The following is a 24,979-nucleotide window of genomic DNA, read 5'->3' as shown; positions in this document are numbered from 1 at the left end:
GAGGGCTGGCCTGTCTGGACTGAATAGTCAACAAACACCTCCTGAGTGTCCGCGGTAGCCCAGGTCCCTTTCCACCAGCTGCGACCGGAGGCGCGGACGCGAAAACAAGCTCCGGGGTGACCTGAGTTGCCCAGGTCAGTCCCGCTAGAAAGTAGTCGAAGCGGGATCTGACCCTGGCCTCACCCGGGGGGTGCACTTTGACCCCCGCAGCACCCACCTTCCCGCTCCCCAGGGCCGCAGCTGGGAGGGCCAGGGGTACCCAGGGCTTCTGCGCACAGGAGCCAGCGCGCGCGAGGCGGGGCCCGGGAGTGGGCGGGGCTCGCGTCCGGACAGGCACTGGGAGGGACCCGCCGGGGCCTGGGGGGCGGGGCCTGACGGGTTTCCCGGTGGTGGGCGGGCTTGACAGGCGGTGGGAGGAGCCGTACCCCGGGCCAATGGAGGGCGAGGCTTGAGCTTGACGGGCAGACCCCGGCCGGAGGTTGATAGGCAGGGGCCGGGCCCGGAGACCGGCGGGCCAATGGGTGCGCGGGGCGGGGCCTGCGTCGGCGCCGTCCGGCCGGGGCCCCCGCCGCGCTGCCCAGTCTGGCCCCGCCGCCGCCCGCCGCGGACGCGTACCGGACGACGCCCTGCTAGCCGCCCGGGCCGCCCGCCCGCAGCCATGAGCGTGCTCCGCCCGGGCCGAGCTCGCCGCCCCCTGGACTAGTCCCGCCGCCGCCCCGACCCGCCTGCACCATGGAATCTCCTGCCGCGAGCCAGCCCGCCGGTGTGCCCGCGTCCAAAGGTAGGAACGCCCGGGCTGCGGACCCGACCTCTGCGCGGGCCCCCGGTCCGCACCCGGGCAGCTCCCCTGCCCGGAACGCCTCCCTTAGGCCCCGGGCCCAGCCGGACCCCAGTTTAGGCCTTGGGGCTGCACCCAGGCCCGAAGTCGGGAGAGGGTCTCGTTCTGATCACCCCGCTCCAGGTCAGGAACCTTGCTTGGACCTCCCGCTTTGGGCCTTAACTGCACCTTGGACAGGAACTCTCCCAGTCTGGGTCTCTCAGCTGGACCCAGGTGGGATTCACTCTGATCTTGCACCCAGCCCCCTTCCACTCCCGGGTCCCAGGGCTGTATCCAGCCTGGGCCCCCAGTGGTGCTCCCCTACTGCGGATCTCTCTGTAAACGCCCCTCCCGTGTGGCTGCCCTGGCCACGGTCCAGCTCAGAACTCCCCGTCCTCTCCCCGAAGGCTCTCCACCCTCCTAGGTCCCACATTGCCCCATCCCTGGCGGCCTGCACCCCGTCCTGCAGCTCTGTCTGCAGCCTCGTCTTCCGGGGAGCCTCTCTTGGCCTCCCACCCCACCCTACTGCATGGCCTCTCCATCGGCTCCCTCATCTGGACTTGCAAGCTTCTCTGTGCACGGGGGCGGGCGGGGGGGCGGTGCTCACCTCTGACGCTGCCTGTGGGTCCTGGGCTGGCTGCCCGGTGGGTGCTGGCCGTGCGATGGGCTTGCTCTTGTTTTCTCCAGGCAGCCGGCCTTCCTGGAAATGTCTGTGAGGTGGCGGCTGAGGCAGCAGGCTTTGTCATGCAGAGGGGGAGGATGAGACTTGGAGGGCGAAAGGGGGATTTTTTTTGGCAGGAAGAGGAAAGGATGTTTTGGGCATGTCGGAGTCTCAGCGGGCTGGGCTGTGTGAGAGAGTTCCAAACCGGACGCAGCCGTAATGAATGGGCTGCCCGCGGCTCCCTAACTTGCTGTCTCTGGGCCTCGGTTCCTTTATCACACCTACCTTCCGTGGACTCCTGGCGTAGGATGTGAGATAGTGAATACTAAAGAGCTCTAGGCAAGTGTGGGCGATGAGATGAAGAGCTCAGAGGTGCTGGGGAAGGGGCACTTGCTGTGTTTTATTACTGTTACCATTCTTCTTGCTAGAAAGGCCTCAGCCATGTGGGATCCAGGCCTTGCCTCTGTTGGGCTGTAGCTTCAGAGTGAGGGGGAGAAAGGTAGCAGCTGGCACTTAGGGGGCCCCTAATCAGGGGTTGTCTCTGCCTCTTTTTCTTTGCGGTGGGGGGAGCCCAGGCAGCTGGAGGGCTTGTGGGGTCCTGGGGAGGGTGTGGGTCCTTCGCTGCCCCTGCTCCTGGTGGCTGCTGTGGCTGGGGCCAGAGCCCAGCCGGCCGGGTGGGCAGGGTAATTACGTCTTACATAAGTGGGAGGCCGGATCCCTGACCGTTGCCCAACCACTGTGAGTAACCCAGGAGGCACTCGAGGGGGAAGACGGCTGGGGAGGGACTTGCACTGCGCAGACCTCGTGGAGCTTGGGAACCGGGAAATCAGACACTTCTTTTCCCCAGCTCCAGGTGTAGGCCTGGCCTGGCCAGCGCTGTGAGACCTCGGGCAGGTCCATCAACCTCTCTGGGCCACAGTGGTGTTTTCATGGGTGGAAAGAAGAGGTTGGAAGCAGTGTTTTTTTTTTTTTTTTTTTTTTTTGCGGTATGCGGGCCTCTCACTGTTGTGTGTGGCGTCTCCCATTGCGGACGCGCAGGCTCAGTGGCCACAGCTCACGGGACCAACCGCTCCGCGGCATGTGGGATCCTCCCGGACCGGGGCACGAACCCGTGTCTCCTGCATCAGCAGGCAGACTCTCAACCACTGCGCCACCTGGGAAGCCCGCAGTGTTTGTTTTTGAAGGCCCTTCAGCTCTTCCAGGCAGGGAATGTCTCATCAAAATAAAAATTAAAGTTGCAGGGTTGGGAAGGAGAAAGATCATGGGTGTGAAGGAATAAAGCACTTTGGGGAAACACTCAAATGCTGTGTGACCTGAATCCTGGCATTGCTTTCTCTGAGCCTCTCTGCAGAGAGAGGGCCAGGATGCATTTCCAGTCTGTGGGTCCAGGTAACAGATGATGTTGGGTGGGGACACCGTCAGCCTCTTTGGGGTCTGTGGCAGCATGTGGTGGGAAGCCATAATGACCTCTTGCCAAAAATCCCAAGAGCTCCCACGTACCAAGGTTTTTCCATGTGCCATGTGCTAGCCCGTTTATTGCTCACAGCCCCATTCACAGACGAGGAAGCTGAGGCTCAGAGGAATTCATTGCCTTGCTTGAGGTCACACAGCTGTGACAGATGGAGCTGCTGTTCTAGTGCTCAGTGCTCCTCTGTGTCCCATTTCTGTGATGGGTCCTTGGGCTGAGTTGGTGGGATACTCCCCCCTCCCCCGTCATACCTCTGTTCTGAGGCATCTCCTCTAGCCCATGCCTGACCTGGAGGACAGACTGAGCGGAGGACAGACTGAGCGGAGGACGGACTGAGCAGAGGTGATGTCTCCTGTGTGCAGAGCCCTTTATAGCTGGCACATTTCATACTCTCTGCGGTCTGACCCATTTGTCAGGTGACAAAACTGAGGTCAGGTGGGAGGAGTGGCTTGACCCAGCCCTCCGTGTCCTGGGCACAGGCCACAGTGTTGTCCTTCTCGCCACCTTCTCAAGGAATTTGGACCAAGCAGGATGTGGTTGGCACTCGACCTTAGGGAGTTTTACCTCTAAGCTTCCTGCCCTGCAGGGGTGCCCTGCCCCCGTCCTCCATGCCACAGCCCTTGGGAGTTTTCCGGGAGTGCGCAAGGCCCCAGGCCCTACAGCCCTGCTGTTTTCCCCCGCTTCCTCGCCCACATGCCATCTCTGCCTGGGATCAGAGGCCGAGGGCAGCTGCGGCCAGAGGGCAGGGGCTCTGCTGCCTCTGGCCATGTCTGTCCTTGGGGTGCCCCCACTGCACCGTGAGTGCTGCCCCCGTGGGCACTTCCTGGTTCATCCTCATGCGGCTCCTGGATGCCTGACGGGGACACTGAGGCTGCAGGAGCACCGTGTCCCGGCCCTTCCTGCTGTGCAGCTGCCCTCCCCTGACCTGTCCTGTCCTGTCCCGGCTCTCGGAAAGATTGGAAGGTGGCACTTGGGGACATCCCCCACCCCTGGCGTGACGCACAGGAAACTATCCGCCAACCTGTGGCTCAGGGCCTGAAGGGAGCAAAGTTCTCAGTCGCTTGTGTGGGGAGAGGGCCGGGGCAGCGGAAGGCTTCCGGCGTGAGTCAGCGGGCACTGGGCGCTGACTCACCCGTGGGGCACGCCAGCCGGTTGGCTGCAGCTTAAAGGGCCAGTGCCTGGCCGCTGGTGGGTGGGAGGGGGCTGGGAGTCCCCACCTCGTGGCCTGGAGCTGGGCACGGCGGTGGCCCCCCTCCTGGACCTGGGATAGAGCTGGGAGCCCCCTCCTGGCCCTGCGCCCATCCCCCCAGGAACTTCCTCTGTTAAGCAAGGGCCCTGCTTCCTCTGTTCAGGAAGCAGCGGAGGAGCAGGTGACAGCGGCTGTTTACCGCCCTTGGCCCAGGGCCTCCTCCGGCTCCGGCTCCCGCTCCGACTCCGATGTGCTCCCGGGGGCCGCGGGCAGCCGAGGAGCAGAGGTGGTGTGGGGTCCCCTGGGCTCCCGGGAGACAGGGCTGTGCAGAGGTGAAAACTCTGCCGTCAGATCCCAGCTCAGCCCCTTCGCTGTGACATTGGATGTCCACTGCCTGCTGTAAATGCTTTCAGTCCCCTGGCACTGCCCGGCTTTTGGATGTGAGGCCTCGGTTTCTTCACCTGCAAAATGGGAGTGGGAACCCTGCGTGGCGTCTTGCCGGCAGCCGCGAGGACAGGTGTAGACAGCCTCATTCCACTCTTGTTAAGTGTTAGGTCCTGGGAACAGCGAGACTGCCCTCTGCCCACAAAGAACCTCAGCGAGACAGGAAGTAGGGCAGAGCCTGGGCTCGGGGGTGGATGGACCTGTGTTCGAATTCTGACTCACTCCACTGCTTCCCAACTTCCTCACGTGCCCTCTCTGACCCTCAGTCTCCTCTTCTGTAAAATGGGAGAAAACAGCCCCCCTCAGGGTGGTGGTAAAGGTGGGAGATGGTGTTTGTCAAACAAATGTCATCTGTTATTATTTTCTCATTGTTATGGTGGTGGCAGTTGTTCGTTCGTGGATGAATAACCAGGATGGGGACCTCTGGTGATGGACTTTAAGCTCTGTGACACGACTCTGGCTGCAGGGTCCTGTAATGGCAACTAGAATATACCTGGCTCTTTCCCCACTGGTCCCCAAGCTGGAGCTGGGAGCTTCATTGCCTCTTGGGCCTTCCTGGGGAGGGCTTGCGGGGAACAGAGAGGACGGCGTGCCTGCCTCGGCCTGCACATCCGCGTCCCCTGCAGCATGGGGGTGTGTGGGACCGGGAATTGGGAGGGGGGAGCCTCCTAGGCCAGCCCCTCAGTGGGTGGAGCTCTGTCAGGGCCAGGCAGGGCACCTGCTGCAGGAGCGCAGGGCTGGGCGGAGAGCGCCCTAACCGTGGAGTGGAAGGAGGCCGCTGGGGAAGTGGTTCTGAGGGTCCAGCTCCAAGGCCTCCGTGTCGGTGGGCGGCAGTGGGAGCAGCTGGGCGGGGCCTAGGCCGCTGTGGGGAGCATCGTCAGCATCTTGGGAGGGGTCACTGTTGGGTCCTAGAAGAAGAACGGCATGCAGGGCCCCGTCCCAGCTGGGTGCGGCGACGGGGCGGGCCTCCCTGAGCTCAGCTTCCCACGCTGGGGCTCATTGCCCTCCCGGGACTGGCCGGGCCTCTCGGTGTGGCCCCTGTGGTCAGGCCTGCTTCCCCAGCAGTGACCGTGGAACCCCCCCGAAGCCTCATATAAAGGGTGTGAAGAGCAGGCAGGGCTGGGAGGCAGCCCCTCTGCAGCTCAGACACCACGCTTGGGCCCACGTTCCACCCCAGAGGGGGTCACCAGGCTCACCCTGACAGGGCTTCCCCCTGCCTCATCCCCCCAGTCCTGGGCACAGGTCCCTGTCACCCTCTCCCTGTCCTGAGGTCCTCTCTGGGGTGTCCTTGCAGGCTAAGCTGGCATCCAGGGGCTGCCCTGGCTTCTCTGGGAGGCCGTGTCCAGTCGCCCCTCTCCCCCAGTGCTCGCCCTGGGCCGCTCTGCACTGGCCCTTCTGCCCTGTCAGGGCAGACACCGGAAGGATATGTAGAATGTACCTCTACTTTTTTTTTTTTAATTTAATTTATTTTATTTTTGGCTGTGTTGGGTCTTCATTGCTTGCACGGGCTTTTCTCTGGTTGCGGAGAATGGGGCCACTCCTTGTTACGGTGCGCAGACTTCTCATTGTCGTGGCTTCTCTTGTTCTGGAGCACAAGCTCTACGCACGCGGGCTTCAGTAGTTGTGGCACACAGGCTCAGTAGCTGTGGCTCGCGGGCTCTAGAGCACAGGCTCAGTAGTTGTGGCGCACGGACTCAGTTGCTCCGCAGCATGTGGGATCTTCCCAGACCAGGGCTCGAACCCATGTCCCCTGCATTAGCAAGTGGATTCCTAACCACTGCGCCACCAGGGAAGCCCTACCTCTACGTTTTAAAGAATAAAGGAAAGTGAATTCTGTATATCCAACACCCAGCTAAAGAAATCTCCCCTTGCTGTGCCCCTGCGGCCCGTCAGTGTTGCCTCTCTCTGACCACTGTCCTGATGTGGGAGCTTATCATTTCTATATTATTGTTTTAAATCAAGCCCTAATGTACGTGTGGTGTAGTTAAGCTCACTGGCCTGCAAGAGCCCGGGGCCAGTGTCCACACCGTGGTCCATGGGACAGGCACTGGTGTGTAGCGGTGTTGGGGGAACGGCTAGAGCTGGCTGGCGGTCAGGGGCTGCACTGCGGGGGTGATACTGGGACCTACGTGGATGATTCAGCGTGTTAACATGTGGCCGCACTAAGTATGGGGCCTCAGGGTTAGCGTGTCGAGTGCCTGCAGCTGTTATTGCTGTTGCTTCAAGTGAACGTTAAGCCCAAGTGGTGCAGTGCTCGGATGGTGCAGCTCTACCACCGCCCTGAGTTTCCTTGTCTGTGTCACTGTGCAGCTTCGAGGGTTTGTCTTAAGGTTTGCACGAGCCAGTGGGCACGAAGGGACAAGTGATGGGCCTCGGATGTCAGTGGAGGTGTTTGGGTGCCACCAGGAAGTAGAAAGGGGGCCGAGGGGCATTGCTGTGCCTCCAGTAAGTGGGTGCTTCCTCGGTGTTGGCAGTCGGTGGCTGCTGAGGCCTGGATGGGAGGTTGGCCCGAGACCGCTCTGGGCGCGGGGGCTGGAGACTGTTCCCTGCCCTCTTTGTTCTTCTGTGCACCTGGGTCTGGGCCTCTGGCCCACCCCATCCCCTCTCACTCCAGCCCAGCTTGTCCCATCCCGAGTTGCCCTGCGCAGACCCGGATAGTGTGGTTGGACCCTTGCTGGGTGAGCCTGTGGGCGCTTCCACCCCGAGCTCCCTGCCTAGATTCCCCTGCTGCAGAGCTTTCCAGGTTGCCTCCTCTTCCCTGTCAGCCTCCACTCAGATCTCACCTCCGCAGGGTCCCCTGCTTCCTTTTTCGTCAGAGCACTTACCACTGTGGAAATCTACGTAAACGGTGTGTACCCGGACTTTGTCTGTTAGTTGGCTTTGTCTGTTGCCCTGTCTCTCCCCAGCCCCGGGCGTCTAGGGCCGGATCGTTCTGGCTTGTGGGGCAGCACCTCTGGCCTCTACCCACCAGATACCAGTGGCATCCCAAGTTGTGACAAGCAGATTGTCTTCAGGCTTTGCCACGTGGCTGTGGTTAGAGTGTGATCCTGGGAGGGCAGGGCCCCGTCTGCTCACTGCTGAGGGGACGGATGCTGTGAGCTGCGTGGGCTCAGGACCCTCCCCACGGGCTCTGCAGATGAGAAGGGCCCTGGAGGTGGGGGGACGAGGGATGCCGAAGGCCTCTGAGGCCAGGGCCTGGCCCGGGAGCCACCGTGCCGCTGGGGGGGCGCAGGGCAGGGCTGCTGGGTTGAGCGGACCCCCGCCCAGCCTGTCACTCCCCTGTGGGCTCGGTGCTAAGGGCACTGTGGCGGGTGCGGGCCCGGCCCGTGGAGGCTCCCAGGAAACGGAGAGCCCTCCCCTCTGTGGGACCTGGGGGAGAGGCCATTGCAGAGCTGGGGAGCCGAGTGTGAACGTGAGGGGACGTCCCTGCTGTGCCTGCCTCTCCGTGTCCTCGCTGGACACGCCCGCAGAGCGGTAACGGGGGGTCATGATATCAGGGGGTGGATATAGGCCTTGGCTTGGCGATAGACATTAACTGTGCAGGTGAATCTACTGCCCCCCTGAAAGCCTCCCCTTCTCGGGGCCTCAGTTTGCCCACCTGAGCAGTGGGAGCGGGTTGGCCTGGTTGATCTCTCTCTATGGGACCCCCACAGGATAGAGGTGGCCAGCTGGGGGCAGGGCCAGGCGGGTGTGTGGGCATCCTCGGACATCTGGCCTCTGACACCTCCGTGGTGGCACGTGCTTCCTTACCTGATGGGCACGGACCCGGAGGACCCAGGACATCTCCAGCAGGATTGGAAAGCACGAGAAGCACCCCAAATATCCAAAAGTAGGAGACGGGAATAACAAAGTGGGAGCCGGTGTTGCTTTCGTCGGGGAGGCCACGGATGAGACAGAACGTGGCGGGGTGTGGGGCTCCCGTGCGAGTGAGGCCCGGCAGGGCCCGTGGTGCGGGGTTGTCTGCCCTGCCCCCCGCCCCGGACGGAGCCTGAGAGCCGGGCAGAGCTGGTTTGTTGGAATCTCTCCAGGCCCCGCTCAGGGTCTGCTCCCCACCAGATGCCCACTGTGACCTCGCCTGGCGCCTCCTCTCCGACCCTCTTGGTGCAGCAGACCCGTGAAGACACTTCCAGGGCTGCTGAGGGTGCTGACAGAGTGGCCGTCTGGGCTGCGGGCCCGGTGTTAGCTTGGGTCCCATGCGTTTCCAGGCGGCTCAGTCTAATCTTCCTCGCGCCAGGACCACTGAGGCAGGGTACTGGACCGCGTGGGATGCGCTGATACCCGTGCGAGGTCGGTCCATTGTCCCCACGTCACAGTTGAGGCCCAGAGAGGTGAAGTCGTTTGCCTGAGGGCACCCAGCTAGGAAGCGGCAGCTTTGCGGTTCAAGCCCAGGCTGCCTGGCTCCAGAGTCCGTGCTGCCTCTGAGATGTAACTACAGGGCCGTGACTTGTGGGGTGCCGGCTGGACACGGGAGAGCCAGTTAACAAGGGCGCTTAGCTGTACGACCAGGGGGGCCTCTCTGAATAGACAGAAGCTGAGGCTCACACATCAGCTGGGACAGAGTTGCAGGGAAGAGCATTCTAGGCAGCGGGAACAGAACCAGCAAAAGCCCTGAGCTGGGAACATCGGTGGCTCATTCAGGTCATGGCTGGAGTCCTCGTTGTCTCCTGTGGCTCCCCTGGAAGGCTGGAGCGGACGAGGACACAGACACCCGGTACTGTGCCCTCCTGTGCTGGGATCCCTGCAAGCCGAGGCTGGCGGGCTCATCGTGCTTTGCTGGTGGCAGCCCACAAAGTCTGTTTGTTGTGGTGACAGTCGCCACAGTGGCCTGCACCTGGGCAGCCCCGGCCCGGCGCTGATGGCTCTGGCAGACGGTGGGAGGGGCCGGCAGCCTGTTTCTGGCCGCCCCGCAGACCCAGTTGTGTCACTCTAGACGTAGGCCTGGGGACCCTGGCAGGCAGGGGGTCCTCGCCCTCTTCCCCTCACCCCCACCACCACTGCAGCCACAGGCAGGGAGACTGAGGCTTGTAAGGGGGACGTTCCCAAAGCCCAGGGCAGGCCATGGGTGTGCAGGCTGAGCCCAAGAAAGGTGGAGAGGGGGCTGAGAGCAGAGGAGGTGCAGGTGGGCCCCGGAGACCCCCACGTGGATTGTTACCTTGTAACTTAAAATGTTTTATCTTCTGGTTACAAAATAGCATCAAGTCAAGAATAAAAGCCACCCATATTTCTCATTACTTAGGACGGATTTTTTCACCTCTGCAGAGGCGCTGATGATAACTGTGGTGTCCACTTGCGGGCCATTAGAGGGTCACCTACTGTGTGCCAGACCCTCGGCCTTGCCTTTTAGGGCGGCAGGTGTACCTCCAAGCGGGTGAGAAGTAGAGGTGCGGGCAGGAGGGCGCTGTGCTGGGCTCCAGCCGGGCTGCAGAGCTGGGCTTCCTTTGGCCTGGCCTGTGGCCACCACACGCCGTGGACCCCTGCGCCACCTTGGGGCCTGGTGGTGACTAAGTCTGATCTGGGGACAGTACAGAAGTGGCCTCAGGAACTGAAGCCCCGGCTTTTCTGTTTTCCTCTTGGCGTGTGGAATGTGCTGGCTTCCCTTGGGGGAGTGTGGCAGGCCTGTCCCCTCTTCCCTGCAGGAGGGGCACTGTGAGCCGCTGGCCTGGCCTGTTAGGGTCTCCAGGTGTGACTCCTGGCCAGACCCTTGACTAACGTGCAGTGACTCCACCTCCGAGCCTTGGTTTCCCCAAGTAAAACGAGGCTAAGAGCTCCTCCTCCAGGGTCATCGGGGTGTCTGGAGGAGATGGGAAGGGCCCGTGTGTGAGTGGCAGGTTGCTGCTCTCATGGGCGAAAGGACTTTGGAGGGAGACCCCCCACCCTGGCCCCTGACAACCAGCCACCTTGCCTTGTCTGTAAAGCAGGTTGAAATCTCTCCACACACAAGGTCATGATTGTGCAGCTGGCACACCCCCGTGCTGGGCACAGGCAGTGGCGCCGGTCAGGTCCTGGACAGGCCCCTGGGGCTTCAGAGGTGGTGAAGTAGCTCGATGCAGGCTGAACGCTGTTCTAAGTGCTTTATCTGATAACTCTACAGGGAGGTGCTGTTTTTCTTTTTCTTTTTTTTTTTTTAAATTTGGTTGTGCTGGGTCTTAGTTGCGGCAGGCGGGCTCCTTAGTTGTGACATGCAGGCTGCTTAGTTGTGGCATGTGAACCCTTAGTTGTGGCATGAATGTGGGATCTAGTTCCCTGACTAGGGATTGAACCTGGGCCCCCTGCATTGGGAGCGTGGAGTCTTAACCACTGTGCCAGCGGGGAATTCCCAAGAGGTGCTGTTTTTGTCCCCATTGTATGGATGAAGATACTGAGGCTCAGAGAGGTGTGGGCACTTGCCCAAGATCACCCAGCCTGTAAGGGGCAAAGGTGGGATTTGAACTTGTGGCAGAGAGAGCCCATGCTTTTGGCAACAGGGTTGCACGAGAGTCAAGCCTGGTGTGGAGTGAGCAGGGACCCCGGCTCTGGGGCTGTGGACTGTGCCGTCGGAGCACTGACTTGGCTGCAGGCCCAGGCCCGCCTGGGCCAGGGCCTTTGGCCAGGACTGAGGCTCTCCTGCTGGCCGCCAGGGCACAGACGGATGCACCTCAAGCCTGGCATCTGGGGGCCCCTGCGGGTGCTTCTATGGAGAGGCTGCAAGTGTCTGCCTCCGTCACCCACCCTGGGGTAGATGCTGGGACCCCACCCCCACCGGACTTTTCCTGGTGGTTCACCCAGCTCTCAGGACAGCTGGGCCCGGGCCTCGTCTTCCCAGGGGCACTGATAACCCCTCCTATCATGGACATTGGTGCCAGGCCCCCCACCTCCCCGCTGCTGGGCCCGAGCGCGTGGGCCTGTCTGGATTCACAGATGAGGCTCCGAGGCTGCACAGCAGGTGTGTGGAGGCTTGATCCAAACGCGGTTCAGAGGTGACTTCAGGAGGGTGTGCACAGGGTCTCCTGGTGCCCTGTGCACACCTGCGGCACGAGGCACGGGGTCTTGGGCGGGAGGCGGAAGGACGTGCCTTCAGGAGAGGCACATGGGCACCGTTTCTGTTCTGGGTGGTTTTGGGAGGTCCTGGTCGAGTCCCAGGTCTGCCCAGTGCTCTCGATGCCGATTCTTCTTTAGCACCGGCCGTGTGCCAGGCACCGGCCAGAGAGTCCTGGAGAGGCAACACTTCTTTTCGGTCCCTGGCGGTGAGGGGTGAGGGAGGCGTTGCCTCGGGACTCAGGCCCACCCAGCAGCCTGGGGGTGGGAGTGGGCTTCCTGGGGCCGTGTGGTGAGCATGTGCACAGACTCCGGCCTCCAGGGTGAGTGGGCCCAGCCAGAGCTGGCCCTGCCCGCCCCTTGGGTGGTCCTCCTCCCCTGGGACGTGGACCCCGCCGGGCCCCCCTCACCTCCCACCCTGTTGGCTAGAGCTGGGGGTGGGGCTCCTCACAGATGGGGATACTAAGGCCCAGGGGCACTGCAGTGTGCCCGGGGCAGTGGGCAGGGGTGAGATGAGGCCATGGGTCCGTTCTCCAGGCCTGGATCTGCCCTGCTTTGGACCCTGCAGGCCTGCTGGGCTTACTTCCCGCTTCCCCAGGAAGGTGGGCCCCCAGGAACCTCCCCCGCTCCCAGCCTGGCGTGAGCCTGGGCGGGGATGCTGACAGCATCAGGTGTAGCTGTGGGTACAGACACCTCAGTCTCGCCGTCTGTCCACGGGGAGGGCTGTGTGGAGGGCTGGGGAGCTGGCCCCAAGCACAGGCAGCCTTGGCGGCAGTGGGAGCTTGGCCGGTCCAGTGCCCTCACTCCACAGGGGACGTCCTGCCCTGCCCTGGACACCCCCGGCTGTGGAACCAGCAGACCTGGGTGCACATGCGGTCCTTTCCCGACTCACCTTCCTGCCCTTGGCCCTGGCCCCGTTTTCCAAACTGAGCCGGGGGCCGATGCCCTGGCAGGTGGTCCTTGTCCTCATACTTTGTCCACCCGGGGCCCCTTCTGGGGAAGCTGAGGCTGAGAGGGGCGGGGTGCCTGCACACAGGGTCCCGGCCCATGGGCCTGGCTGTGGACACCCCTGGCCGGGTTGCATGTGATGCCTGCCGGCAGGGCCCCCAGCCTACGTCTGCGTTCCAGCACGACGGGTGGGGACGTTGAGGCTCAGAGGCGGGGTGGGCGGCAGAGCCGAGGCTCTGGCTCGCCGGGTGCTCCCCCACCGAGGTTAACACTGCACGGGCTTGGGGTGGGTAGAGGCCCTGCTACCCTCCTAGGCTGCTGGACAAAGCCCCACACGCTGCACGGCTTCAACACCGCAACCTCCTGTCCCCCGTCTGGAGGCCTGAGCCCATCCAGGTGTCGCAGGGCTGGTCCTGCTGCGGCCGTGACGAGAGGAGCCTCCCCAGTCTCGCCCCCGGGACTGCAGACGGTCGTCTTCTCTGACATGTGTCTGTCTCTGTGTCCAAATTCCCCCCCCCCCCGACCTTTTTTTCTTTTTGCGGTACGCGGGCCTCTCACCACTGTGGCCTCTCCCATTGCGGAGCGCAGGCTCAGTGGCCATGGCTTACGGGCCCAGCCGCTCAGCGGCATGTGGGATCTTCCCGGACTGGGGCTTGAACCCGTGTCCCCTGCATCGGCAGGTGGACTCCCAACCACTGCGTCACCAGGGAAGCCCTAAATTTCCCCCTTTAAAAAGGGCACCTGGGCTTCCCTGGTGGTGCAGTGGTTGAGAGTCTGCCTGCCGCTGCAGGGGACACGGGTTCGTGCCCTGGTCCGGGAAGATCCCACATGCTGCGGAGCGGCTAGGCCCGTGAACCATGGCCACTGAGCCTGCGTGTCCGGAGCCTGTGCTCCGCAACGAGAGAGGCCACAACAGTGAGAGACCCGCGTACCGCAAAAAAAAAAAAAAATAAAATAAAAAGGGCACCTGTGGGCTTCCCTGGTGGCACAGTGGTTGAGAGTCCGCCTGCCGATGCAGGGGACGCGGGTTCGTGCCCCGGTCCGCGAGGATCCCACGTGCCGCGGAGCGGCTGGGCCCGTGAGCCATGGCCGCTGAGCCTGCGCGTCCGGAGCCTGTGCTCCGCAACGGGAGAGGCCACAGCAGTGAGAGACCCGCGTACCGCAAAAAAATAATAATAATAAAATAAAATAAAATAATAAAAAAAATTAAAAAAAAAGGGCACCTGTTATGCCGGATTAGGGTCTCACCTTAATGATCTCATTTTAACCTGATCATGTCTGTAATTCTCCAAATAGGACCATGCTCGGAGGTACTCGGGGTTAGGACTTCAGCTTTCAGGGGTTAGGACACAATTCAGGCCTTCAGGGAAACTTGGGACATAGGACTCTGCGTGGGTGGGAGCGCGGGGGCCTGATGGGGGCTGTGGGGGCCGGTCTGTGACGGTGCATCTTCCTTGGAGGCGCTGTCTCTTCTCAGGTGGCTGTGGGGTGACTGTTCCAGGAAGACTGGAAGGGCTCAGGCCCTCCAGCCCAGGCTGGGCACGTCCTCTGGGCTCCTGGAGACCCTGGGGCCCCGTCACGGTGCCGACCACGCTGACCCTCGGCGTCTGTGTCTCTGCCGGGACCCTGGGGAGGCCCTTACTGTCCCGAGAGACGCTGACTGATCAGTGGCTGAGCGGACGCTCCCTTCTCTCCCTCCCATTTAGGAAAGTCCAGGAGGAAGAAGGATTTACGAATCTCCTGCGTGTCCAAGCCGCCGGTGCCCAGCCCCACGTGAGTTGGCCTCGGGTTTCCCCCGGCGCCGCCCAGACGGCCTCCTGAAGGGACCACCATGAGAGCCAGGCCCCTGCCTGGGCAGCACCTCCTCTGGGCAGCTGCGGGGGCCACGGGCCTCTCACGTCCGCTCAGGGCCCTGCTCTCCCGTCGAGGACGGAAGGCGAGGCCCTGGCCACGTCTGCGTGCTGTACCGCGTGCTGCCCCGCAGACGCTCGGTGGCTGGGGGGTGGGGGCTCCCAGGCAGGATATGTGCCAGGCTGGGCTGCCCGCTCAGGAGGGTGCGGCTCCCCGGGCTCACGGCCCTGCTCCTCTCTGTAGGCCCCCCCGGAACCTGGACTCCCGGGCCTTCATCACCATCGGGGACAGGGTAGGTGTCGTCAGGCTGTGGGAGGTGGCTGTGGGTGGTGGACAGAGCTGGGCTGGGGCGGAGCGCTGGCTCCCCACTGCTGACCAGTGGCCCGTCTGGGGCAGAGGTGGTGGCTGCCTTCTGGGGCCCTGGTGAGCCGGAGCCGGCGTGGAGCTCCCCGACCTCAGAGGAGTGGTGCTGAGTGCGCAGATCCCTGGCCCTGCCCTCGGGGCCAGTGCCCGGGGACCTGCATTTCACTCACACTTCCTGATGGCTTGGGAAGCCCGGCTTGGGGACTGTGTGTCGACCACAGGACACGCCGACGGTGTCCTGTTCGTCCCCGTGCTCGCTCCCTTTTTTGGCTGCTCCCTGTGAGGCGAGACCTTTCTGTTGTCCTCTCCGTGTCCCCGGTGCCTGAAACAGGGACTTGCATGCAGTAGGTGCCGCACGAGTGATTCAGTCTGTCCACCTGAGTGGGGCGGGGCGAGAGGGAAGGAGCATCTCTCAAGGGCCCCACGCCTCTGGGAGCACTTCCCAGACCGGCCTGCTGACACTTCGCAGCAGCCCTTGGAAGTAGGTGCTGTGCCTGTTCTGTAGAAGGTGAGGGGAGGCTCAGAGAGGTTACGTGAGTTGCCCCAGGGCACGCAGCAGAAGTGGTTCGGGCAAGATTTGAGCACAGGTCTGACTGGCTGGCGGTCCTCTCTTTCTGCTGCCCCAACGTCTCCACTGGCGCCTGACTTGGCCCCTGTGAACTCTCCCTCTTTTGTGTCCCCCAAGAACTTTGAGGTGGAGGCGGATGACCTGGTGACCATCTCGGAGCTGGGCCGAGGCGCCTACGGGGTAGTGGAGAAGGTGCGACACGCCCAGAGCGGCACCATTATGGCCGTGAAGGTGAGTGGGACCCCCAGCACAGGGCTGTCAGGGCCGGGGGCACCGGGGGCCGCGCACCTGCCCCCCAGCCCCTGACCGCGGCCCTTGCCCCGCAGCGCATCCGGGCCACCGTGAACTCCCAGGAGCAGAAGCGCCTGCTCATGGACTTGGACGTGAACATGCGCACAGTCGACTGCTTCTACACCGTCACGTTCTACGGGGCCCTCTTCAGAGAGGTGGGCCCTCGCGGAGTGGGCCCGGGGGCTGGGGGCTCAGCCAGGCCCAGGCCGTGGTAGGGGAGACACGCCAGCCTCTCCACAGGCCGGGTCAGAGCTGGCAGGGGGCCCAGGGCCTTAGGGGTACCCCAGGGGGTGCTGCACCCAGCCTTCTCAGAAGGCTGTCTCGGGTAGGGGTGGGCGGTGGGGGGCTGGCGGAGGAAGGGCCCGTCTGCCAGGCTCAGAGCTGGGACGAGCCATGGGGCGGCGGGGGGGCCGGTGTGGGGCTGAGGCAGGAGGGGTCTGCAGGGCCGGGGCATGGAGCTGAGCTGGCACAGGTGGGTCCCAGAAGCCCCCACTGAGGGACACAGTCACTTCTCTCTGGAAACTGCCGTGGAATTAGGGGTCAGATGGGGGCGCGAAGAGGTGACAGTGGCGGTGGGGGGGCTGCTGTGTGGAGCCAGCAGAGTGGGCAGGCCTCGGGGGAAGGGGGAGGAGCTGGGAGGTCGGGGCATCCGCAAAGGCTGAGGGGTGTAGGTGTGTCGGGGGCGCCGGCCAGCTCCGGGGAGGTGGGCACGGGTGGACGCTGGGCCAGGCGGTCCTGGGCGGGCATGGCTGAGTTCCCCATGTCCACGTGCAGGGAGACGTGTGGATCTGCATGGAGCTCATGGACACATCCCTGGACAAGTTCTACCGGAAGGTGCTGGACAAGGACATGACGATCCCCGAGGACATTCTCGGGGAAATCGCTGTATCTGTAAGTGGCTCAGGCCCTGCTGGGGTGGGGGTCCCGATGATGTTGTCTTGGGCAGAGTCGGGCTCCCGGTGTGGCCCCCAGCTGTGGCCCTGAACCTGGGCGGCTGCCCCTCGAAGCCCAGCTGCCGCCACCCTGGACCAGAGCCTCCCTGCTGAGGAGACCGGGGCTCCTGGAGCCAGGCAACTTTGGCAGAGCCAGGCCCTCTGGGCCTTCCTGTGCAGCTCCTGAGCTTCTAGGCCACGAGAAAGGACTTAGTGCTTACAACTTCCTCATGCCGAGGAGGACGAGGACACTCTGGGGCAGCTCACAGAGGCGCAGTGTCGGGGGAGGGGTTCGTCTCCGTGCTTGCCCCCTGAGCTTGCATGTCCCTAGGGCAGGGCAGCAGCCCTGGGCATGAGCACCCCGGCAGCCAAAGCAGGAAGGGAAATGGAGTCAGCGAACCAGCGGTCCTTCCTCCTGACCGCACCTGCGAACGTGTGAACATCCCCCTGGCGTTGAATCAGGATCTTTGGGGTCATTCCTGTGGGGAATGGCTCCGAGCATGTAGCCCACTGACTGCTGAGGGAGGGAGAGGAAGCAGGGAGGCTGCAGAGGGCTGGGTTCTACCAGGAGCCTGGCAGGGGGAAGGGACAGCACCCTGGGGGCTCATAAGTCTGGGACTCTGCAGGGTCCTGGGCATATCACCTGAGACCCTTGCCCCCTCAGAGCAATGCAGGAACCGAGTGCGTCTGCATCAAGGTTGCTGGGACCCCACAGCAAAGGCTGGGGTGTGGGCAGGAGCCTAGGGTAGTGAAGGGTTGGGTGTGTACCTGGGAGAGGGCGATGGACGGCCCTGGGTGGGGTGTCTTACAGCTCTGTCATTGTTGATGCAACCGGGAGTCACAGCCATCCGGTCTCTTCCCCCCCTTCCTGTTCCAAATGCCAGATTGTGAGGGCCCTGGAGCACCTGCACAGCAAGCTGTCCGTGATCCACAGAGGTCAGTGCCCAGGCCGGCTGGCGGGAGGGGGCCTGGCTGCTCACACACACGCTCTTGCCCAGTCCTGCTGGGCCCGCACTACCAAGGCTCAGAGGCAGCCGGCTCTGACGTGCCTGTTGGGTCAGGAGCTGAGCCTGTTGCCCGGTCCAGGCCACTGTCCACTCCTCCCAGCCATTTTCCTCAGCCCCCAGGCCCAGTCCCAGTTCTGCTGGCTGGTGCTCAGAGCACGGATGGTGTGGGCCGTTGTCCTGGGAAGGCTGAGCCATCTTGTTTTGATGTGTTGTTTACGTGTTGCAAGACACGCAGGGGGTTTGTGTACCACTGTGTGAATCTGATCATTGTTGACACTGTGTAACCCCCGCCCATCAAGATGAAGGTGTTTCCAGCCTCCCCCTCCCTCCCGGCACGTTCTCAGCCCTTGCTGCTCAGTCATGCCCCCAGCCCCCCACGTCCTGGAGCCACACTCCTCTGATTTTCCCACAGTGGGTTGGTTTTGCTTGTTCTCAGCCTCCCGCTGGGCCCGGTGATTCTGAGACTCCCCCAGGCAGCGTACGTCCTGCCTCTTCATCTGTGTTCTGGGTGCTCTACTTTTCCAGACCAAGTCCATTAGGCTAAGCCCCCTTGACCACTCAGTGGCAGGTTGTCACGGAACCTTCGGTCCTTTTTCTGTGCGTCTGTATCCACACAGAAGTCCCCATAGAAGGCAGCAGAGATGCGTGTGTGTCCTGTGTGTGTGCTCGCTGGATGGTCCCTGCTGTGCCCTCCAGCACACTCCGTGTCCACCTCGAGTCCGGGGGCTCTGGGTTCTCCTGCAGACCCATCTCCTGTGTTTAGCTGCTGCCCTGCGCTTCCTGGACAAATCTGCCGAGCCCTGTGGGTGGGCACGGGGTGGTTTCCAGTGCCCACGCTGTCAGTGATGGGTCCCCCTGGAGCCTGGGTGGACCACAGAGCTGGAGGTTGTGCGGGAAGTGGCGGCTGAGTCCCAGCTGGTTGGCTGCAAAGACATGGTCCCAGGCGAAGCCCCCGAGCCCTGACTTCCTCCCCTACTTGTGGCTGGAGCCCAGGGCTCCTGGCTGTGTGGCCACCAGCTCTGCCCTGGGCAGTGGGGGCCCCACAACCAGGAGCTGAAAGGCGTGTCCTGCCCCCGGCAGACGTGAAGCCGTCCAACGTCCTCATCAACAAGGAAGGCCACGTGAAGATGTGCGACTTTGGGATCAGTGGCTACCTGGTGGATTCCGTGGCCAAGACGATGGATGCTGGCTGCAAGCCCTACATGGCTGTGAGTGGTTCCTGGGCCACCCAAGGAGGAAGCAGCCAGGCTTGGCCACCCCCGCCGTGTCCTGTGTCCATCAGGGATGAGGCCTCCCCAGACCCTGAATTTCCTGCCGTTGGGGGCAGAGGGGTCTGCTGCCCGGCCCTCTCCACCCCTGTCTGACTGGCCCCGTGGTGCCCATTTGGATAATAAGTCTCACCTCAGGGAGGTGGCTGGTGGGGCCTGCGGGGTCCCACCCCTCCCCCAGTGTCCCGAAGGTGGGACCCCCAGGCAGGGCAGCTGCGTGGCAAGACTCAGGCCTCCACCTTGAGACCCTGGCCCTCACTGGCCTCAGCTTCCTCACTTGCCCCAGGGGAGATGGGATGGGTGAGCCCTGGCCCCTCGGTTAGGGGTGGGGGAGGCCAGACCCAGCTGAGGATGCCTGGGCGACCCTGCTCTGGTCCCTCTTACAGCCTGAGAGAATCAACCCGGAGCTGAACCAGAAAGGCTACAATGTCAAGTCCGACGTCTGGAGCCTCGGCATCACCATGGTACCACCTGGGGCTCCCTTGCTATTTGGGAGGGGCTGTACCAGGTCCTTGAGCTTCCGGGGCCTGGGAAATAGTTTAGCCTTGGACAGAAATGTTGGTTGGCTTCACAAACTGAGGAGAGACTGTGTCATCAAAAATTACGGTGTCTTGGGCTTCCCTGGTGGTGCAGTGGTTGAGAGTCCGCCTGCCGATGCAGGGGACGCGGGTTCGTGCCCTGGTCTGGGAAGATCCCACGTGCCACGGAGCGGCTGGGCCCGTGAGCCATGGCCGCTGAGCCTGCGCATCCGGAGCCTGTGCTCCGCAACGGTAGAGGCCACAACAGTGAGAGGCTCGCGTACCACAAAAACAAAAACAAACAAACAAAAAATTACGGTGTCTTAAGGGGAGCGTGTGCAAGTGCCTTACACCCGCCGTGGGGTGAGGGGCAGCTTTACATAGTTCTCGATGTCTCTGATGACTCGTCCATTGGACTTTACCCAGTGCTCATGGTGCTTGTCGAGAAATCACAGTCAACCCCAAATTAAGTGAGCTCCTCATACATGTGGCCCTCAAGATCACGGTGAGACTCAGCCCTGGCGCTGGACGGTCATACTGCTTCTCGACGTTTACTATCACAGATAACATCGTACTGTGCATCTCTGTGCCCAGAGGCTGTTTATATTTTTGTTTTTCTTTTTTTGAGCTCCTTAGAAAAAATTAGCAGGAAAGGAATTACGAGGTCCAGGGTTTGGACACTTCTCTGTTTTCCTACTTGTAAACTCTGGTTGGTGGTCCTTCTCTGCAGCCCAGGCAGGGTCCTCACTTCTGTGTGTCGGAATCATTGGGAACTCTAGGGAAAAAAGCAGGCTGACTTTGTCCTATGAAAATCTAGGGTCACACCCACACCCACCGCACTGTGCCACCTCCATCTGTGGGATGCATTTGTGTCTTGGCTGGAAAGGGGCCTTTAGCCTAACGGGAAGGTGCTTTCTTAGCACAATGACTAGCGATCTGTTTCGGTGCCAGTCACCACCAACAGGAAGCATTTGCTTGAGCTAAGGTCTCTTCTGTTCATTACGGTGATCACTTGTCAGGGAAAGGGGCCTGGGTGGACCTGATTTGTGTTTTCATCTCAGCAGTCAAAATCGGAACCCAGAGTTTGCTGTGAGCTGCCAGTCTTTTTTAAAAATTAATTAATTAATTAATTAATTAACGGCTGCCTTGGGTCTTTGTTGCTCTGTGCGGGCTTTCTCTAGTTGCGGCGAGTGGGGGCTATTTTCGTTTCGGTGTGCGGGATTCTCATTGTGGCGGCTTCTCTTCTTGCAGAGTATGGGCTCTAGGTGCGAGGGCTTCAGTAGTTGTGGCTCACAGGCTCAGTAGTTGTGGCTCGCGGGCTCTACTTTACGTTTCGGTGTGCGAGCTTCTCATTGTCGTGGCTTCTCTCGTTGCAGAGCATGGGCTCTAGGTGTGCGTGTTTCAGTAGTTGTGGCGCATGGGCTCAGTAGTTGTGGCTTGCGGGCTCTAGAGCACTGGCTCAGTAGTTGTGGCGCATGGGCATAGTTGCTCTGCAGCATGTGGGATCTTCCTGGACCAGGGCTCGAATTCGTGTCCCCTGCATTGGCAGGCGGATTCCTAACCACTGCACCACCAGGGAAGTCCTGAGCTGTCAGTCTTTCCCACAGATGACTCCTGCCAACTGCAAGTGAGGCACCCAAGGCACAGGGAGGTCCGGGTCTAGTAGGAGAGATGAGGCCATGGCAGCCTTGTGTCCAGGGAGTCAGGGAGAAACAGTGATGAGGTCAGAGCTGGAAGGCTTCCTGGAGGGGGAGGCATTGGATATGGGCCTTACAGGTATTGGTGGCTGGGCAGTGGGGGCTCTGTGGAGGAGGAGGGACCTGTAAACTTCATTTCCTAATAGAGTCTGGTGGATTGTTGCACAGTCCAGGAGATGAAACTCACGGTCAAAGGCAGACCTCACAGTCTAACATTCCTTCTGCAAACACATGAGAGTCATTTCATTTCCTGTTGCCCTTTCAGTAATAACAACAGCCCAAATAAATGGCAGCAGACGCTTAAGTCATTGTTGAGACATCAGGGAGTGGGGAGTGGCCTGTGGCAAAGGAAAGGGAAACTGGTTGCCTATCCGAGTTCCTTTGCTGCCGTTGGCCTGTGGGAAAGCATCCCCAGGTTGCCAATTCCTCTGATTTTTTCAGATTAGCTGAAACCTGGGTTTTCAGGTACAATCTTCTGAATTCAGATTGTTTGAAAACCTGATGATAGCTAAGCCAGTCAAAACTCAGGGTTGGATTTGCTCCATGAGCCATAGCTGCTGGCTGGGTCAGAAGAATTAACTACTGGTGTCCCCTTGGCTTTCATCTTTGGTATGATGTCATCTATCAGCCCCTTGACTTGCCTCACAGTCCAGCTCTGGGTGCTGGACCAGGACAGGCAGGATCTGTGAAGGCCCTGCTTCCACGTACAGAATGTGGGTGCATCTGACCCAGTGCCGCTGTTGCCACTGCAGATCGAGATGGCCATCCTGCGGTTTCCTTACGAGTCCTGGGGGACCCCGTTCCAGCAGCTGAAGCAGGTGGTGGAGGAGCCGTCCCCGCAGCTCCCAGCTGACCGCTTCTCCCCCGAGTTTGTGGACTTCACTGCACAGTGGTGAGTCTCAGCCCTGCCCAGACCTCTGGGCCTCCCCAAGCCCAGTCAGTACCCCTCCCTGTCCTGGCCAGATCCCAGCTGCTCCCTGGGCCTGGTCTCCTTCTCCTTTAGCAAATAACCCCCAAACAACATAGCATCAAAATAAGTAAGGCACACATAGTTTGAGTACAAGGAAAATTTGACCAACTATGGTCCTAGTGGGGAGATTTTAAAATAGTCCCTCTAGAAATGGACAGATCATGAAGATGGAAAAAGAAAACAAAAAGCATATGGAGGGTTTAAATGCATAACAAATTTGCTTTCATTGATGTTTAGAACTTCATATCAAATTAAAGAATGCCCACAGGATCCTTATAAAAATTAATTATGTTTGAGATTACAAAGGAAATAAGGGAAGAGGCAGAAGGCAAAGCCATATAGGCCACATTCTCTGACTAATTAGCTGGAACAGGAAATCCATAACTGAAGAGAAAAAAGCTACATGCAAATTAAAAGTAAATTCTTCTAATGCACTCTTGGGTTATGAGAGAGATTTAAACAATAAAATTATAAACTAGTCAGAAGTGAAGACAATGAGAATATAACATGTCAACATCTATGTGTTGTGGCCAAAGAGATACTCAGAGGAAAATTCGTAGCCTTTATTTCTTTTATTGGAAAATAAGAAAGACTGGAGACAAGTGAGCCTGTTAGACAGAGTCATTTTCTCCCAAGACCTGTGGTAGGGGGTATCCCAGTGAAGGATACCAAGTAAGTGATTGTTAATGTTAGCATTTTGGTATTGGGATCATTGTAAATTCCCTAGATCACTCTAGAGACAAGAAAGCTAACACCCCAAGAGGCAAAGAAACTTGGTCCAAATCTCTGTAGTTTGCACCATGGATCCCACTCTGCCCTTGGAAGCCCCCCAGGACAGTCCGGCCCCTTCCTCCCTGAGCCCGAGGAGCATGTGTGTTCCCTTGCTGCCCGCGCAGGGCTGAACCCAGACTGGCTTGGCTGGCCTGGATGGGGTGGACTCACTTCTTCCCTGCCAGTCTGGCTCCAGCCTGCCCTCAGCCTACCCTGTTCTGTCCTAGCCTGAGAAAGAACCCTGCAGAACGCATGAGCTACCTGGAGCTGATGGTGAGTGTGGGCACGACTCTCTGGGAGAGGGCTGCCTCTGTGCACAGCAGTGGGCAGCTCCTCTGGCTTGCCTGTGCATTCACTCCTAGGAACTCCTGTCACTCATTCACTCACATGTACCCTGGCTCCCTCCTCCCCCCTCCATGCCAGGCCCTGTGGAGGGAGGCAAAGGGCAAGGGGGGGGCAGGTGGACCATTTTCTTTGGAGGCATCAGGGAAGGCTTTGCAGGGGAACTGGGCCTAGAAGGGTGACTAAGGATTTACCCACTGAGGGACAGAGGCCTAGCATGCACGGGGAAGAGTGAGTTGAGGGTGGCTGCGGGAGGGCTGAGCAGGAGGCCATGAACGTTGCCTCTAACAGGAGGGCTTCTTGGGGGGCAGAGGTCCTGGAAGGAAGACTGGGAGTTTGCTGAGCAGGAGAAGCATGTGGGGGCACCTCCACCTCCCCCACTCCAAGGTGACTGACTGCCGTCTATCCCCATCAGGAACATCCTTTCTTCACCTCGCACAAAACCAAGAAGACCGACATCGCTGCCTTTGTGAAGGAGATCCTGGGAGAGGACTCGTAGGCGGTGGGGCCTTGGACCCACTCTGGCCCTGCGGTGTCCCGCAGCCCTCTGCTGCGGCAGTGCTTGCCCACACCCATAAGCTACTGCCAACCTGGCCTTGGGCACCCGGGAGGAATCCAGGGGGCTGCTCCCGCCTGACAGGCTGTTGGTCCCAAGTGCCAAAGAACCAGACCATCGGGGCCCTCCAGTGCCTCTGCCCCTGCTGCTCCAAGGACTCTTGAGACTCTGGACTTGGAGGGGCCAGACACCCCTCACAGAGAAGGCAGTGGTGCCTTGTACAGGCCGCTGCCTTGGCCCGGCCCTGGATGCCACCCAAGTTGTATATTTTTTTATCTCTTGACTGAATGGACTTTGCACACTTGGCCCAGGCTGGCCACACCTCTGTCCCGGCATTGGTAGGGGGACCCAGTAGGGGGATGAGCCATGTGAATCCCCTGGAGCCCCCATGAGGCAGATGCCAGAGCCACCGAGGCCTTCACCCCAGCACTGGCAGACAGGGCTCTAAGGGCACCGGGGCCACCTCGCCCTTGCCTGCCGCCTCTAGGGGTGTTGTTTCACTTTTATTTTTTTAATTTATCCTCTTGATTTTTTTCTTTCGCTTTGTGGGTTTGGCTGGTTTTTCTTGCATGGTTTGGAGCCGATCACTTTTCTGTCACCTGCTAGGGGACCAGCAGGCTAAGACCTGCCCTCTCTGCTCAGGCTGGGGTCTAGGGGGATGGACACAAGGTCTCTGCTCAGAGAGGCGCGAGGGGAGCCATCCAACTCACTCTCCTTGGGGACCGGCTCGACGGGGGCTGTGGATTTGCTTTTGGTATTGTTTTAAAAAAAAAGAAGAAAATATATTTTTTTGAAGAAAGGACTGCCCGTCCAGGGTCCTGTCCCTGATTGGTTGGGGCACTTGCCTGATTGCTGTTTTAATTTAAAAAAAAAAAAAGTGGGACAAAAGGTCGTGTGAGACTGTGTGTCATAGCGGCGAGCCCTCCTCCTGCTCAGTGACGGCTGGTGGCCCTGGAGGGGGGACCCCTTACCCCCGGGACAGGGACACGGCAGCGTGATCAGGGGAGTGGGGGCCTCTCACCTGCTGGGGCCCTGCACTTCCACATGTGAGGACACGAGGCTGCCCCCAAGGGCCGTGACGAGCTGCCAGGCCCTTGCTGAACACTGGACAGAGCGGCAACACAAGCCCAGTCCCCTGAGGGGCCCCCTGTCCCCCTGGCATTGACGAGTGCATTGCCAGGTGCTGCACCTGGGCCTGGGCCGTCACCTCACTGAGGGGTAATGTCATTATTCCCAGCTCACAGATGAGAAAACAGGCCCGGAGAGCCGAAGTCACTTGCCCAAAGCCACATGGCTTGTGAGAT

General features: G+C 60.8%; 1 protein-coding gene across 1 annotated transcript; it reads left to right on the top strand.

Moving 5' to 3' along the window:
* Positions 1-590: 590 nt before the first annotated feature.
* Positions 591-24,554, top strand: MAP2K3 (mitogen-activated protein kinase kinase 3). The gene is made up of 12 exons (XM_060080436.1): positions 591-781; positions 14,248-14,314; positions 14,636-14,684; positions 15,441-15,554; positions 15,650-15,769; positions 16,389-16,505; positions 17,431-17,482; positions 18,634-18,761; positions 19,208-19,285; positions 21,789-21,928; positions 23,005-23,050; positions 23,535-24,554. Exons 1-12 carry the CDS (start codon positions 733-735, stop codon positions 23,616-23,618), a joined length of 1,044 nt encoding a protein of 347 aa, XP_059936419.1. The 5' UTR covers positions 591-732; the 3' UTR covers positions 23,619-24,554.
* The last annotated feature ends 425 nt before the right edge of the window (positions 24,555-24,979 follow it).

This window comes from Mesoplodon densirostris, chromosome 18, assembly GCF_025265405.1.
Source record: "Mesoplodon densirostris isolate mMesDen1 chromosome 18, mMesDen1 primary haplotype, whole genome shotgun sequence".
NCBI lineage: Eukaryota > Metazoa > Chordata > Mammalia > Artiodactyla > Ziphiidae > Mesoplodon > Mesoplodon densirostris.
Note: the sequence above shows the minus strand (reverse complement) of the source record. Positions and strands in the feature narration are given on the sequence as shown.